Here is a 17,939-nt window from a genome sequence, read left to right as displayed (position 1 = left end):
CATGAGCTGTTCTAGCATTTAATATTTGGTTATTGGCCTAAATTACCTGTGTTTCACAATTGCAAAACTCCTGCATAAAAGTCCAACAAACAAATCGAGCTGCTGCATAAGCAGTTCAATGCAGCTCAGAAGTAAGCAATCACAGCGTTTTGCACGCAAAATGGAGAAACAAATTTTTGCAAGATATCCCGTGTAAGCAATATATGAAATCATTACTCTCGCAGGCTTTATAAGCAAATTCTTAAAGATCAAGGTCCTTGTTTGGGTGATTATTCATAATAGTGGAAGACAAACATGAGCGCAAAACCTATTTGCAGCATAGATTGCTCTACCTAACCAATTACATTACAATGTCTACAGCTCCATAGAGAAACATTGTGTAGTCTCATGATGGTATCCAAAGAACTGTCAGCAATAATTCAACATCCACCACTCTGCAAGATTTGCGAGACCAACGGTGGACTAAGGAGTATTTACAAGTTCTTTGGGTCAAGAAGTAGGAACCTCTCCAACAAGTATCAAAGAACAATCTTGGTCTCCGCAGCAAGAGGCAATAATGATGTTGCTCCAACATGAACAATAATTCTGTGCAGCCGTGCTTCAGTATTTCTGATGTCCAGCCACAGATTTTAAACAAGGTCAGCAGGAAGTTATGTCCCATTATTTTATTCGTGGTATGATAATAAATATTAGATCAATGATCAGTAGGTGGAAAGGATCCCTGTACTAGAGAATTTGGGCAACTGAATGCAATTCACTCAACTAACCACTTCCTTCTTGCGAAAGCCATATTCAATGCAAGGGGACTTGCTAGCTTACTATTAATCAAAAGAATCTCACTTCAAAGTAATTTAGCTAAAGCCAGCTCCTATCATTACTAGAAATGTTGCGCTTTATGGGCTCGTCTATACGTGAATCCTCCAATATTACAATCTTACTTGATCCCAATTCATCCCCGAACTGTATGTTCTTGTAATCCATTTTCATTCTACATTATAAAAATATCCTTGTTATCTCCCCTTGATTGATATATTCATCTTTTGTAGGCAGGGATAGGTGTGTATCTTCGTAGCAGCAGGTATAATAGGCATGGATAGATGTGCATCCTCAATAACATATAGAGACACACTCACTACTTCCGGTTCAAGCTATTTTATATAATTGCATGATTTTTTAAAATATAGTATATGTATTTGTACTGATTTTACTTCCATTGTTACTATGTGGATGAAGTGGTGCTTTGTATTGCAAATCCTGAATCTGCCTATGTTAGAAGGGAAAAACTGCTAATTATTGAAAACTTGTCTACTTTCAAAAGTGGAAAACAACTTCTGCCTAGACCATCAAGGGTAAGACACCAAAAACCCCGTGGCCTAAATGTCCTATTCTAATAAAAGAACATCAAAAATATAACTCTCGCCTCTAGAAATTGGAGCATCTGTGAGCCAATTCCTATTAGATTTTCATGTTTAATTCCCAGCAGTAGGCCAAGTTGAGGGAACCCTGTTGGAGGTAATGGGAGGCATACCACGAACATTGATGTCAATGGGATACAGCCTGTACTCAATGTCGAACTCTTTGAAAACTTTAATCATCTCCTCAATCAATTGAGCTCGTCTGTTCCATCTCTCTCCCATGTCCTGATGGTTAACTCTATGTCTGATCCATACAGATAGTTTCAACCTGTTTAGATCTTCTAGGTTCATCAACACCACCGAAGGAGAGGGATACCAGTGGTCCTTCTTGTTCTCAATATAACTGCAATACCAAACCACAAAGATTATGTCCAATCATAACTCATACTTGTTTAAATCTTCCAGGTTCTACATACTTTCTTCAAACTTCAAAGTACTCATAGTGGTGATAAAAGATTATATTGGATGACAAGAACAAACATATACCTGATTATTCTTTGTTTCATAGCAGCAATTTTCTCTGCTGGTGTAGAAATGTGGACCGTAAAATCAACCGAGTCTCCCATATCAGGACTGCGGTAGTAATTGCCAATAGGTCGTGTTAAAAGAGTGCTATTTGGATATATTATCTTTTGGTTGTCAAACCTCAGAAAGACGGTAGTTAAAATATTCATCTCTTCGACAATCATCTGAAAATTGAAAATAAATAAATCAGGCCTTACTAAACACATAAATACACTAACAAAAATATTCCCACTCTTCCATTTTATATGATACATAAATACACTAACAAGAATGACACCTTTTTATATTTGGAAAGTTTTTCATGTAAACTTCCCCTTTTACCCTTAATGACATGCTCTTATAACCATAGAATTGTCATGACACATTTAAGATCACAAGCTCTAACGGTGCTTTTGGTATGTGTCAAAAGTCTTTCTTTCTTAAGTTATATGACTTATCTGACACTATCATGTAAAATGAAAAGGATGGAGTATTTTATTATGGTTGAATAGACATAACAAAGTGGAAAAAAGATCAAGAAAGTATGCTATATACCTGAACTGCATCAATCTCACATCGGTCGCCCACATCAAAGGGATGCATCACAAATAAGAAAATAATAGATTCAAATATGGTTTTGCATGTGTTTCCAAATACAAATGCCACAACAACGACTTGAGAGCTGATGAAGAGCAAGAACTTGCTGGTTGCGATCCCTAAAATCACAAGGCAGATGACCAGAATGATGATGCTGACTAAAACATTCACCATCTGATGAAGTTTGTTCACTGCTGTTTTTGTATCATTTAGCGTCAAAGCTAGAGCTCTCCGTTCTCTGAATGCATTCACCTACAAAAATTAAGGATAGTTATTTGATACTCCTGTTTGTGTATGCAATTTGATAAGATCACAAGAATATGTGCTCAACTTCATCAAGAATTAATGAGCAAAAAGGTACAGTTAAACTCCTTGCGGATATATCTTGTATCCACTGGCATACAGTCAGTGCAATTTAACTTGTTGTTGAAGGGTCCTTGTCTTATTTCCAGGTTATATTAGTTCCACTGATTGGGGGTAATTTCCTTTAAAGTGATTTAGATGTTAAATCCATTGCTTCTATGATCATTTCTTACCACCCAGTTCTTGAGTGATGCTTTACTGATCTTTTCTCTGTCCGGTGATCCTTCCACAAGATTCATAGTCTTCAAAGCTTCTTCTTCTCGCAAGAAGCTACTTAAGTCCTTCAGATAGATGAACCTGTTAGAAGAACAAAGTTTGGGACTAAATTTACTGAAGTAATATGACCAGTTAGTTGACTGCTTTTTTAAGTATATGATCCTTTTGTCTGACATAGCAAGTATCAAAAGATCTGGAAAAGTGTAACTGATCAAAACTTTAAGAATTAAGATTAATAAAAGTCACACTACACCAGGTAGCTGGCTAAACCTAAGCTGTATATCGGTATGCAGTACAGCAGTAGTAATTCCAAAATTGGACATAATTCAGGAATCAGGACTATGAAATGGTTATCTCCATAAATTAGGTACTATTATTTAACAAGAAAGATACGTAAAAGGATCACAAACTGTGGAAAATTACAGATATGTATCTTTCTATACTGTCTTCGTTTGTGTTATCTGTATTAGCACAAGATGAGGAAGAAGCAGCAGGACAAGCTAGGAAACTTGATGAATATGCGATGCTGCAAATGATCTGGTTAGTTTTTCCTTTTTTCTCTTCTTTTTTGTTATTTTTCTTGTTTTGTGAGGCCATGTTCATTTATCTTTTTTCAGCTAAAAAAAGAATCTACTTGTCTCGTCCTCACAGGAAAATAAGAGAAGGTTTTGCTCTTAAAAGTCTTCAAAAACTAGTAAAATAATGTGCTCTCTTACCTTAATTTCAACCTCTAAGAAGTTCGATGTCTTCTAGTTCTAGAAAAATGATTTGGATTAATTAGATGTACCTGGAAATTATGAAATTACTTACTTGGACCTAGGCTTGGCAACATTTCTGAATATTTTCCTGGCAGCAACTTTGGCCTCATATTCACTTCTTATCTGTGTAGTAGAATCATCTTCCCTTTTCGTATCGTGTATTTGCTCGTCCAACGTAGATATTACCCCATATCTTACTATTTTAATCAATCTCTTCATATTCCAAGCTGAAATATTCTTGGGATTCAACTTATGCAAATGATCAATGGATATCCCTTGGTTCGGTTCATCTGGATTTTTTGACAAGGGACCAGAAATGGCGATACTTACTGTTCTTGATGGTTTTGGTGTTGGTGTTTGCCCACCATTAACACTTGCACCTTTACTACTGTATCGAGGAGCAAGTGGGGGCCTAAGTTCTGGTGGCAACTGTGCCCCTGCAATATTCTGTAGCTTCCAAACTTCAGCCAATGTTCTGTCCTCTTCTTCTTGAGATCGATGGATTTCAAGCAAAGGCGGACCTGATAATGTCTCAATCACATACTGATTGAACAATGACTCTTGAATTCGATCGAAGAAAGTACTAACATGAAATGAAGATGCTAGGACTTTAACCATGAGAGTTTTCACCAGCCATAACATTGTCCCAATTAGCATACATATCATCAGTTTATTGATGTACCCCAAGAACTTATTAGTTGTATCAACTTTCTGATCAAACATGGAATGCCAAGCAATTAAAACCAACCCTAACCAAAGACAATTCTGGACAGGTTTTCTAACACCATAAACGAAATATAGTACCCTTTTCCGCAATAGAAAATTCCTCTCAATACAGAACACAACTAACCGAATCACCCATCCTGATAACAATCTCCCACATATTAAAACAAGAACCAAAACTAACCATTTCCACAAATGAAGTCCTCTTAATATTCTGCTCTTCAACAAAGGAATAGTAAGTGTGCAAATTAAAGCTGTACCAATTACAATAAGACTTATCCATTGTAACAGCGTCCAGCAATCAACTTTACCCTTTTTAAATTCCTCTGGAAGATCTTCATCGAATAATGGATCGTCATCTTCCTCCTCTGGTGGCTTTAGCATCCCTGAAGTTCTTCCTAACACTCCAGATTTTAATTGACCAGATTTTCCTATTTTTCCTGATCTCCTCTCAGGTATATCAGGCGGCGGGTCAATTAGCCTTGATTTTGTCTTTACTCTCCCTAATACACTCGCTCTTCTTTGAAACGAAGTGCACCTTAGCACCTGATCACTTTCACCAGCACCATTTTTAGGAGTGTAATAAGCAGTGTTGCTGTTATTAGTATCATCTGGAGAATTATTCATGTTTATGGTCCTTCTTCGGTTAAGATGCTTTTGCTCATTGGGTGTTGCATCACTAATTGCACCATCCTCTTCATCGCTCGATGAATCATTATTATAAGGTTGGTCAAGCTCGATGTCAACCACGTTACTAGATGGTGACGGATCCTGAAATGAAACTCTAAGTTCTCTTGATGTCGTATGACTATGATTGTGTGTGTGATCAGGGGGGAAATTTATTAGGGGACTGGATCCAGCAGCGCTATGATCATTTTCAGGTTTCGGATGACTTCTCAGTTCATCCATTTCCATGTCCATGTCCAATGTCATTTCACATCCAACAGCTCTCTGTTTATTCAAGAACTGACCAATTAGTCTGGAGGGTGGATCCTCAGACATGTCCTTGCCACGCTGGAATGTCTTCGGGACGTTGTTTTGGGGCCCGTTATTCATTTCTTCTCTCCAAAATTCATAACTCGTCTCGTGCCATAACATATTATGTTCGTTTCCATTGTTTTTTTCTCCACCATCAATCTTGACAATGACCTCTCGTCGGTCATTAAGATCAATGGAGGACCTTGTCGTCAACGAGGAGGAGTTGATGGAGGAGGAAGCAGACGGGGCTTCCGGGCTTCGATGAGCCAATATAGGTTGGTTTTCGATATCGTGGACAGCAGAGACCTTCTTATAAGAACCGTGTGGTGTTAATGATTTCTTGAGAGATGAAGAAAGTTGATCCATGATTTATAATTCCTATGTATTCTTGAGGTTTAATTAATTTCCTCTAATCCTTCAGCCTGAAAAAAAAAACATGGTTTTGGATGAATGCTTCGGTTATGGGAAATGCTGCAATTGGAAAACGTTATATTCCTATATTGAAGGTGGGGTATAAAGTTTATGTTGTGTTGTGTTGAGAGATGTAAAAAAAATGGTTTTCTTTGGGATTGACTAATTATGGTATTGACATGGGAAAAAAAAAGAAAAAAGAATCACGATAAATACTTACTCGCGCATCAGACAAATGGTATATGTAACGATAAATGAGGAGGTTAATTAGCCAAGTTTTTTTCTTTCAACCATGCGATAAGTTGCTTTTTGGGTTGCAGCACATGAGCAAGGTTTTCTAGTTCACGTTCAAATCTTTACCTAAAAAATATCATGTCACATCAACGCATTGAATCTAAAAAATAAATGGTAATTGAACGAAGCAGTTGCTTTCTCTTAAATTTGTGGATTTTGGAACAAAGCAATTGAAGACCAAGGAGTTATCAACTATTTTGACAAACAAGTGATAACCAAATTACTTGTGAGTACATGTGTTAAATGAAGAGAAGTGAATTTGAACGAGTCAAAAATCAAAATGGGTTGAGTTAATTAATAAATAAGATTAATTTAAAAATTACTTAGACTAAAATGGATTAAAATTGAAATGAAATAGGCTAAAATATAGATTATAATCCAACTAATTTAAAACTTCTACTCGCAAGTAAAATTTGTAATAGGAATAAAGTAAGTGCTCAACATTTTCTTTCATGCAAGTCCTTTCTAATTTCCTTTACAAATAAGTTACACTTATTTTTAACCACAAAATATTTTAAATCTGCCAGTAAATTGCATTTACGGATTTTCCCAAATGTCTTAACATCTGCATCGGAAAAATGCCGGAACCCTTACCTTTTCTTTGGTTTTCAAAATAGGGTTATCATAAATATCTTTCCAAAAAAAAAAGGTTTTCTAATTGCATAAAACTTAGGTTAGCAACTCTACTAATTCACAAATAGCCAAGTTATTAGACGTTTATAATTAGTTTAAAATGGGATCGTAACCCGGTACGACTCCATCACAACTGAGAAGTGCTCCAAGTGGGCCCAATGTCTTTATTCGAATCTTGGCTATATCGTACATGTCCTTATTCACCCTAACCCTAACGTACGCCATAGAAATGCCTCCAAAAAGACGAATTGTGCAAATAGAATAGAGAGAGAGCAGGGATAGAAGTCATAAATGGCTCATCAAACCAAAAATACTTATAGACTATAAAACCACAAGTTGGGTATAATCAACTTACAACTTTTAACTTATAAGTACTTTGATATTTACCAAACACATAATTAGGTCAAAAATACTTATAAGCTAATTTGACCCACTCATAAGCTTAGCTAAACAAACTCTTTATGTTTCCAACTACAAGTTTAATATAAAGACTCATCATGATATCACTATTATACTAGTTATTGTTCTACTTATAGCAAAACGCAAGAAGAAGGGTGAATTGATCTCTTTTTCTAAGGTTAATATATCAGTCGACTGTCACTTTATGCAAGTCAACTACCCAGCAAATTAGAAGAGTATACAAATATAACAATCATAAAAGAGAAGGGGAACAGTTGACCTCAAATATAACAATCATAAAAGGGAAGGGGAACAGTTGACATAGGTGTTTCTATAATGGTTTGAATCATTAATGTGGTGCTTAGTGCATGGAACGGACTCTTCTCTTATCGCCTTGCATTAACACATAATAAGAGAATAGAAAACAAAGGACCTACGACTGACTGAAAACTAGAAAAAGATTTGCTTGTTAAGACATATAAAGCACAATATTCTTGAACAATCAACAAACATCTTAGATCCGGAATGAACCGAACCGTTCCCTGGTAAACTTTGCTCAAGTTCTACAAGCTCAAACCCAAAAGCTTCTTTCTTGGTTAGCTTCTTGAACATAAGGAAGAAAATGCTAAAAGAAAGAATGACCACCTAAACAAGGGTATCTCAAAATAATTAGCAAAAAACGTTCTGGTAAATGGCAACACTGATCGGGAAAAAATCTGTACAAGGGATAAATAAGCTAGAAGTGTGTTATCAGATTATAACTTTTTATCAACATTCTCTATAAGTGTATTTACTTAGTGGTGTCCACGTCTGAGGACTGAAAAGAATCCTCCGGATGGCTTCTCCTTGCGGCGATCATCTTCCTCATCTGCAACCTGACCCATACAATAGAATGTTAACGTTTTAAACATGTCTTCACATGAGGAGAAGTCTAGGACTTTTGAAATATAAATCAAAGCAATAATAAGTAAAGTGATACAAGAACGTATTCTTTTATCTAAAACTTCTTCCCTGTGCTTTAGCTCCCCCATCGTAGATGGTTCAGCCATTCCCAGTGCCACAAAATGATTGACAACTACAACGGGGTCTAAATGCATTTTCTTCTGTGTATTTAATAAGTATTGCAAGATCGAATAATACAAGGAAGGCCGGACTGCAGGGAGGGTGCTTGAAAGTAGATATGACAATTACACAACTGTAACGATGAAGAAAAGAAGGAAAGTGATTTTGGAATCTGGATGCTGAAGATTGGAGAAGAACCCTCAAGCACTCATTACAAATTCACATTATGGGTGTCAAATTTGTTGAACTACATGAAAAGTGACCATTCCTTTTGCCAACTTTATTTTTGGTGAATAAAAAAATAAACTAATGCAACCTACCTCTATGCATCGGAACTTGACACATTATAGGTCTAAAAGATGTTTGTTTTCACTAGGTGATTCAATTCATGTATTGTAATCTATCAATTATTCGTGTTGTATGTATTTACATTAAATTATTCACCAGAGCAACAATAAATATAGGATTGATTGGGTAATGTAAAAGAAAAGCGCATACCTCTTTTGCTACTTGCTGCAATGTCTCTATTATCTCAGGAAAGTCTGGCCTTGATGTTGGATCTCGTTGCCAGCATTTCTCCAGTAACTCAGCAATTTTTGGATGAGTATGTTTGGGAATAGCAGGTCGCAACCCCTGAAATCCATTAGAAAAGAACTATCACCATATATGTATTTTCTTTAATATGTGTCTGCATGCTTGTTAGGACTTAGGCACAAGTATGCATCCAGCGATCATGGTCACATTTGATAATATATATCATACCTTCTGGACAACTCCAATGGCAGCTTGTAGTGGGGTCAAGTACTCATATGGAAGCTGATAATCAAATAAAAAGATATAAATACAATGAAAAACAACACAAAATGACTAAATATCAAAATAACCACAGATAAATACCTTTGCAGTCATCAATTCCCATAACAGAACCCCAAAACTGAAAATATCTGCTTTGTGATCATATGGCTTGTGTTCTATAACCTTCAAGAACAAAGATCTGTTATAAGAAAATGCAGGTACAGTAACAATTAAATTAAGGCAAACAAATCTTCAGACTTGGAAAATGGTTAAGTCGTCTAGTCCCTCCAATCTTATGCCCTCAACTTACTTTGGTACCCACAAGTTGGTCTGGACTCTGGACACCACGGTTATAAGAAAGAGAGCTATTCTGCATATAAGTCTACAGGTTGACAGAAGGAGCTGTTTAACTAACCCTATAACCCACCAAAATACTTTTTCTTTTGGGAAAAACACATGGTATTTGGTCAACTTCTCAAATAGATGGCATGTCGGGTTTTTGGTATTGACCCACCTTTTGGCCTACTCGAACAAAATGCTTATGCACATATCTTCTTTTGGGTAGAGCAAAGACAAGACCTGAAGAAAACGAAAGAAAACCTTCTATAGTTGGTCTATAGGCTGGAACCTCTCTTGATAAAATTCATCAAGGTTGACAAACTATGGATGTACCAGAACTTAATGGAGAAGCATTATTGAAAAATCATATACCAGATTAAGTTGCTGGGTTAATGGGACAGTTGCTTGCATAAATTGGATTACACACAAGTTACTGAAGAATATTCTACATGGATATGAGTGCTGAAACTGCTAAAACATAAAATGATAAAATTCAACTGAAGCCACAGTTAATTCTGGAACTAAAGTCTAATTTTACCTTAAGAATCTGAATTTTCCATTAGAAGCAAATACCAGACTAAAGCTAAATTAGAGGTGTTCAGTCATAATCCGGCACACATTGGCATTTCAACCAATTGTGATCTCCCTTTCTGTATGTTTATCCTCTTATAACTTCACCTTCTTTGGGTGTCGTATCTAATATGCACACTTTAAATTTAAGATCTGCATAGCTCAGTCCTTACTCAAGGTTCAGTGCTAGCTTAGGTAGTTGTAAGACCAAATATACTGGTTGATAATAATGTTGATGACCAAAGCATACCTCAGGGGCCATCCATCTATAAGTCCCTGTCTCCGCCGTCATGACACCAGTTTGTGCCTTCACTCTGGCAACACCAAAATCAGCCACTTTAACAACCTGAAATAATAAAAGTACTGGGTAAAACTTGATATGAAACAGAATGTATTGTGTTCGCACAGTGGCTAGATGAAACTAGAAAAAAACTGATTATTTATGAAAGGCCTTAGAAATGAAAGTCGACGAGAAGAATGACAGTTTGCTATTGCATGGCTTTGGCAAGCTAATTTAGGTCCTTGAGGTAGAAAAAGGGGCATGATGCATATGATTTCCAAGAAATTTAGAAAATAAAAAACCTTCTATGCTATAAGTACGAAAACAGAAACAGACTGTCAACTGCAAACAACTGAAAATCCAACTAATACCCTCAAAATTCACCAACAACTGATTTCAAGAGATTGAGAGGATGAACTATAGTCCAAGAAAAGGTACTAATGCTACAACCAAGCAAACCATGCCACAAACTCAGAATATTTTGGTTAGTCCAAGAAAATTCACCAAAGAGTTTAATTCTACTTGAACTGTACTCACAAAATTTGATGAAAACTAAAGAATCGAAAGTAAAAGTAGCATCTTAAATCCGTTTCACAAAGTTCCGTCTCCAGTTTTAGACTAGGACTGTAGGCAGAGCTGGTGTACATTAGAAGACAAGGAGCATGTCAACCTCTTTGAATATTCCAATCTTTTTTTTTTTACTAAAGGAGGCATCAGACTGTAAAGATTTTGCTTCGTCATATTCAGTTTTCCATGTTATTGTATATTATGAATTAGTAATAATCAGCCTTGAAGTATTAGTTCCTTCCTCTTTGTCTAACTTCAAACTAGGAAACTGCTTACAGCTTACTTGCTAAATTCATAGAAAATAACGAGAAAAGTACATTTTCCCCTATCCCCAAAAGTGTTGGCAAGAGTTTAGACCATCCTTTCTTTCCCTTCCCATTCTTGAACAAGATAACAACAACATACCCGGTGTAGTCCCACACAGTGAGGTTCGGGGAGGCTGGAGTAGAGTGTATGCAGACCTTACCCCTACTTCACGGAAGAAGAGAGGCTACTTCCGAAAGACCCCCGGAATTTTGTTCAGCCTTAAATATGTTTATAACATGCAGTTTTGGTTCTGCCTACACCATGAAACTTGAATTTCTTGATAAAGCTCACACTAAAAGATGATCTTCTTGCTAAGTGCCATATCAGATTTACAATCTAAGGATGGAAATTTCTATCGGAACCCCAAAACCCGAATATAAGTTATCTTTCTCATATCTTTATTTTGGTTATGTCCCAAGTTCAAGAAGCTCATCAATAAGATGAACATAATTTCACTTAGCAAATGAGTCAGATAAAAAACATACGTTTGAGATATTTTTAGCTAAGAAGTCCAATTAATACTTGGATGACATCTCTGATGGCTATCCAATATGCAATTGAAGAACTAATCCTTCGGTTTATGAAATTATCTCTCCTTCATATCTGCAGTCAAATATAAGTTGCACAAACTACAACTTACTAAAGCAAGATTCAGTCTCATATTCAGTTAGTTAATGATAAAAGATGTACTGGTACAGATTATGCAATTAATAAATCTTATTATGCAAATTGAAAGCTGAAAACATCTACCAATAACATAGACAACAAACATCTACATTATTGTGCTTATTGAGATAATATCTTACTTCATTTTCATCCATCAGTAGATTGGCAGCCTTCAAGTCTCTGTGTATGATGTTATTCTGGTGCAGGTAATTCATCCCTTTTGACACATCAATTGCTACTTTGAGCAAAGTAGGGAATTTGAAACTGCCCTTTTGTTTGTGTAAGTAGTCATATACGCTTCCTCCAGACATGTACTCTACAGTTCAGAAAATTAAAGTAAGGTCATTAGTAAGAAAACTCATTTGGAGGAGGCAAGTAGAAGAAAACCAAATGTTGTCTGTAGTTTAATTTCCCCGATTAAGCTATTAATATACCTGTTACTATACACAAGTTTGGAGGCCTGGTACATGCCCCTATGAATTGGACAACATTTTTATGACGAACTTTTCTGCAAGCACAGTCAAAATGAAGTGTCAGATAAATTAAATCTTGAAATTATATCGTCCTTGCCTAACCAACACACACCCAATTGCATCCAAGTATGGAAAATAGATCAGAGAAATCAAATCTTGAAATTATATAGTCTGTGTGTACCCAACACATGAACACACCCTATTGCGTCCCAGAAAGGAAAACAGAACAAACGCGTAGAAAAAAATATATTGGCTGATTGATCAGGAATGATAGCTAAAGTATTATTGAAACATAGTGACTCTTCAGATATGAGCGATCTGCTATTTCATTAAGCTAGTTTTAAGAGCAAAAGAAGGGAACACAAATCAATCAGATGAGAACATTTGCATATCAACACGTGTACTTGCAGCAGTATAAAGCAGTAGAAAACAATGAATGCTTGCTCTCACCCAATATAGAAGTAAAAGCAGTTCTCCCAACATTATACCAACAAATCAAATCTTGCTCAATTGCAGGACACAAAAGTGATCTCAGGACAAAACAAAACTAGAGACAGAAAAGATAATGGTAACTAAGAATGAAGATGTCGGTTCATAATAGGCTAACTGCATAGAAAGAAGACGAAGTTTATCTAAAACAGCCATAACCTCCACAGGTACTATGATATCCAACAAACCTCATGATATAAACTTCTTGGGCAAACTCCTTTTGCAATTCTGTGTTCAAGCGCTCAGATTTGAGGATCTTGATAGCTACTTCCTGACTGCAGTATGTACCTTTGTATCTGAAACAATCAGATAACTAATTAAGTTACTCTGAAACCAAAAATGATCATAGATATGATTTAGTCCACAACAAACTTACAAGTCACCATATGAACCAGAAGCAATCTTGTTGCCAAATTTGAGAAGCTGATGATCAATTTCCCAGACATCAACGCCATCACAAGGTATTGTCACAGGATCAAGTTCACATTTGATGAGTGTTTTGTTCTCCTTTCTAAAAGATTCTGATGGACTTTGACTAGGTGAAGATTTCTGCATCGCATTACTCCAATTAAACAACAGTAAAACATGTGGGCACTCAAATTAGCTACACCTCCAGACATTTTTACAACAAATACAAGTAGATCTATGGGGAGTTTCATATGGAAAGAGAACCCAATTAATTAGATTGTAGCATTTCCTACTAATGCAGATTGAAACTTAAAACATATAAACACATAAAATTAGCATAGGAATTCAAAAGCTTGTCCAAATAAAAAGACCACTTCTGACCACTATTAGGTACGAATTTGACCATGGACTAAAAACAAGCCCATTAATAAAACAGGTTTGCCAATTTTTTTTAGCATTTTGATGAAATCGATACATATTCTAGTTTTGAAGCATCAGTATTGGTTGGCTTAACTTAGGTAGGGCAAAACCAGGAGATACCTCAATCTTCAGAATTTCCCTTTTCAGTGCCATTCGAAGCTGCTCAATTTCCTGAAATGAGACCACAGGAAAACAAGCATCCATCAGCATCCTTACCTTTAATTGAGTGATAGAGTTGGCATGTGAACTAAGCATCATGCTACTTGTTCTCTCTTTTTTTTTTAGAATGCTAATAACCGCCACTTATTCACTCTTTTTGGAAGATAGATACTCACTTATGCCAAAACATGGAAATACGACATTGAATATTTACTTAGTAAGCAACTGCAGAAAGTGCCCCATTCCATGAGCCAGGAAAAGCACTTTCTAGACCAGTACTTTCTTCTCCCTAGTTTAGAGATTGAAGATGAAAAGTAATCAAAATTCATTTTTTCAACTAATTACATGAAACAACTGCATAACTTCGGTTAGAGAGATTTATATACTTCATATTCAGGAAAGGACAGAAGAATACAATAAAATGGAGATAAAAGATGCTACATTATCTACAAGTTCTTTGTATTAGGTGAAAAGCTATAATAGGACCTTAAGCTAAGAGCGGATCCAAGTGAAATTTTGCAACAGTGTAAAAGCAACAGAAAATATACCTCATAGGGCCAACCATCAACAACGAAAACATCTAGGGAGTAGCCATCAACAGAGGAAAATACATGTGCTTCCTGGATGTTCAGCCCAAGCTCGGCTAGTAATGAAGTTAACTGTCACACATTGAAGGGATTCATTAATGCTTCACAGTTTTTAAATTTTAGAAGTATGTGAACTAATATAAGCTGCAAAATTTAAAATTTGTAAAATGAAGTCTTCTAGCAGTACCACATGACAATCCAAAAAGAACAGGCAGGCTTTTATGAATTATTGTGTCCCCCAAACCAAGTGTCACCTATGGTTCTTGAAACATCAAGACATAAAACCACAATAGTCTTTACCTTCTAAGATGTTGGTCAAATAACTATATTCCCACCTACCCACCCCACAAAAATCCCAACACCTAGAAAAGGAATCATTAAGATTCAGAAACAATTAAAACTATACATGGTTGGTAGACATTGGTTTTAACAATAGAAATGTGAGCTGGTTTTAACAATAGAAATGTGAGCAGTCTTAACTGTCAAATCCAAAGCTCTCTTCTGATCCCACCTCTACACCGGCATGGGTGTACATTTTCTATCAAACGGACTAGTATGTTGCTAAGTACTATATATCAAACAATAAAGCACATCCAACTACCTGGCTGAGGAGCTTGGGCTTGTCATCAGTTGAAAACGTAATTTCATGCATTGGCCTGTCATAATTATGTACTATGTTTAGTAGTGAGCTCCATAATATAAGCAAAAATGGCATACAGGAAAAGGGAACAGAGTTGAAATGCTCCATCTTGATGAAATTAATGTAGTCATAATTTTCAAATGAGTGATGGTAATGCATACACGCATTACAGTGAATGAGTTAAAAACACAGATTTCGGAAAAACAATGAGAATGATCACAGCAATAATGTGGGTACAGATTATTCCAAGCGTTTTGCGAGTGCCCTCTATGCATCATCATCATGTTATAGGGATAAAATAGTTCAGGACATAAACTAAGATACCAAATTTAAATCTCAAGATCGTATACCGTAACAAATTTCCACAAGTGACAGTAACATCCTCATCTTGAACTTCAGATTTGCTAGCTTCAAGAGCAAGTGCTTCGAGATTAGGGGAAGAACCAAAGGCAGGTAGAGGAAGGACACTACACATTAAGATGGAGGGAACATATTAATATAATCAAATATCGAAGGTTATACTGAAGGAATACTTGAAGGATGCGACAAAGCATCAAATAAACAGTACTAAAAGGCAGTAAATGTCCCATGTGAGACAGTTATTTCAGGTACCTTCGGCTAATTTCCTTGGTTGCAGAGTGAAACGGAACAGGGTCTGCTGAGTTTCCATCAGGAACTGGAGTAACCTGCATAATGCCACATTTGATTCAACACGCAACTCCGAGTAGCTTAAGTTAGAAATGAAGCAAATAACAATGCAAATAGAAGAACAAAAAAGCATGCAATTGGCATTGTTTCAGACGACCCGGTTAGAACGAAACTTGAAACTGAAATTACCTGAAACTTAAAGACTTCATTGGATGCAGATTAAACATTTAAGATGTAGAGCTAAAAGAAGACGATAGAATCTAATTCAATGAAATGTCTGATAAACTATACTCTTCCAGATGCAGATGTTTTACCTTACAAACTCAACCTTTCTATATTCCTACACAGCATGCGTGAACTTATGATAACAATATGCTAACAGCTGAGCTACTAATATTCCATTACTCTAGGAAAATGAACATTTTAGTGGCCATTCATATGACACCACACCGAAACCAAGATTCTATCCTGCAAAAGGAACTAACCTGCACCAGCCGGACATCAAAGGCCGGTCTATTAGCCGGATCATGTGCGAAATGTAATAACCGCTTGTGCGTGAGTACATCTTCTGCACTTTCAACATTCACATCTAACGCGTACCTTAAATGCAGAAAAACAAATTAATCAGTAAGTCAATTGTAAAACTACGCAACAGCTTATTCACAAATTACAATAATTTGCAACTTCCTGCATCCAAACCACACATCTTTAAAAAGTATCTGCAAACCAGAAGAATCATCAACAAAAACAAATTGGCACACTTCATCAAACTCTTATCTCGATCTATAATTTTCACATTCACCAGCTAAACGAAACAAAAATTAATAGCCTCAAAAATATAAACCGGATAAGTACAAATCTCATCAACCATAACCGCACCACAATTGACTCAATTCCCAATAAGCACAAATACACTCGAGATCATATCTTAATATACATATTACTGTAGGAAGATAGTTACCTAGTAGGAAGACGATTAAAGTGAGCCCAAAGCTCATCATCAAAGCCAGGCTGTTGAGCCTCATCGTTATTAGATTCCTTGAGTCTACGAAGAACCTCATTATAAACCTCCAACTTTTTTCTGTGTTGCCGGCTGTTCGCCGGCGCTGAATCCACCACTCTACTACCACAACTCCCCGTATCCTCCATCACCATTTGAGCAACTCTCTCTTCTACAATCTTCTCCAATGTGCCCAAAACTCTAAAACCAGAAATCAAAAATTACCGTAGGAATTATTATATTATATAAAAGGAAAAAATGGCGCAGTGGTTTTGAGGGAGCAATTGATTTGTTTTCTTCTCTATCCAATTCAAGTTTTCTTTGGGTTTAATTAAACCTTAATTAGCATTTGTTTTCCCTTTTAACCTTTGGGCTTTTATAATTATTTTGGTCTCGTGGATATTGTAAAAGAAAAAATATTAATTAGTCTGTACTATGATTAGATAATCTCGAAGAATTAGTGTGTGACAAGAAAAACCGATCACGCTGCCGCATCACAAAAGGTAATACCCCTTGAGTAGTATTAATTGTCACTCCTTATTTTAAAAACGGCCCCATCAACTAGTTCCACCAAAATCAGAGGCAGAGCTAGGTGGGATTCGTGGATTCAGATAAAAAAAAAAAAATTGTAAATTTTGTATTTATATTAAATAAATAAATAAATATATATATATATATATATATATATATAAATTTATGAACTTCTAACAAAATTGATTGACAATTCAATGGTAAAGAAAGGGTGGTAGAAATGCCTCTTAATCCCGACTCCCTTACCAAAATGGAGAAGTACTTGTACCGAAATGGAGAAGTACTTTATAATCTTGGTTCCACCTCCAACTAGGGTGTGCATTGATCGGTTTGGTTTGGTTTTATATGTTATCAATTCAATTTTTAATTTTTAAATATGTTAAATCAATAAGAGATTTTTTATTGATTTTCGATTTATCGATTTTGATTCATAACAGTTCGATTTTCGATTTAACCAATAAGAAAATACTTATAAATTAAAATATATAACTTCTCTAATAAATTTGACGCAACACACAATAATGTAATTAAAAAAATTACAAGTGTAACACAAAAAGTAATTAAGAGGAATAAGGTACTTACTTTAGATTTTGACGTTTTGTATAGTGTGAAGTTGTGAACTTTAGTCACTTTGAAGTGTGAATTGAAAGCTAAATTATAAAGATAGTAACTAGTAAGGTATTGAGAGTAATATATAATATTTATGTA

At 35.8% G+C, this 17,939-nt stretch overlaps 2 protein-coding genes across 2 annotated transcripts; both read right to left on the bottom strand.

Moving 5' to 3' along the window:
• Positions 1–1,307: 1,307 nt before the first annotated feature.
• On the bottom strand, positions 1,308–6,079 carry LOC125840011 (mechanosensitive ion channel protein 6-like). The gene is made up of 5 exons (XM_049518991.1): positions 3,906–6,079; positions 3,053–3,176; positions 2,475–2,768; positions 1,902–2,104; positions 1,308–1,758 (listed from the first exon to the last, which is right to left on the bottom strand). Exons 1-5 carry the CDS (start codon positions 5,918–5,920, stop codon positions 1,470–1,472), a joined length of 2,925 nt encoding a protein of 974 aa, XP_049374948.1. The 5' UTR covers positions 5,921–6,079; the 3' UTR covers positions 1,308–1,469.
• A 1,936-nt stretch (positions 6,080–8,015) lies between these two features.
• LOC125839975 (serine/threonine-protein kinase STY46-like) lies at positions 8,016–17,087 on the bottom strand. The gene is made up of 16 exons (XM_049518936.1): positions 16,662–17,087; positions 16,186–16,300; positions 15,665–15,738; positions 15,403–15,519; positions 15,014–15,068; positions 14,374–14,484; positions 13,787–13,837; positions 13,215–13,387; positions 13,027–13,134; positions 12,311–12,384; positions 12,017–12,192; positions 10,308–10,403; positions 9,251–9,331; positions 9,116–9,169; positions 8,852–8,986; positions 8,016–8,166 (listed from the first exon to the last, which is right to left on the bottom strand). Exons 1-16 carry the CDS (start codon positions 16,853–16,855, stop codon positions 8,086–8,088), a joined length of 1,695 nt encoding a protein of 564 aa, XP_049374893.1. The 5' UTR covers positions 16,856–17,087; the 3' UTR covers positions 8,016–8,085.
• Between the last annotated feature and the right edge of the window lie 852 nt (positions 17,088–17,939).

Source organism: Solanum verrucosum, unplaced genomic scaffold (assembly GCF_900185275.1).
Source record: "Solanum verrucosum unplaced genomic scaffold, falcon-dt-bn FXZP01000177.1, whole genome shotgun sequence".
Classification (NCBI taxonomy): Eukaryota; Viridiplantae; Streptophyta; class Magnoliopsida; order Solanales; family Solanaceae; genus Solanum; species Solanum verrucosum.
This window is presented reverse-complemented; position numbering and strand designations above follow the sequence as displayed.

Coding starts and splice junctions, on each gene's coding strand:
- LOC125839975 (XM_049518936.1), bottom strand. CDS start 16,855: ATGGTGATGGAGGATACGGGGAGTTGTGGTAGTAGAGTGGTGGATTCA. Junction 13,388..13,786: donor GGGAAATTCTGAAGATTGAG/GTATCTCCTGGT, acceptor AATGCGATGCAG/AAATCTTCACCTAGTCAAAG. Junction 12,385..13,026: donor CAAGAAGTTTATATCATGAG/GTTTGTTGGATA, acceptor CTGTGCTTGCAG/AAAAGTTCGTCATAAAAATG.
- LOC125840011 (XM_049518991.1), bottom strand. CDS start 5,920: ATGGATCAACTTTCTTCATCTCTCAAGAAATCATTAACACCACACGGT. Junction 2,105..2,474: donor GTGAGATTGATGCAGTTCAG/GTATATAGCATA, acceptor TTCAATTTTCAG/ATGATTGTCGAAGAGATGAA. Junction 1,759..1,901: donor ATGAAACAAAGAATAATCAG/GTATATGTTTGT, acceptor TTGGTATTGCAG/TTATATTGAGAACAAGAAGG.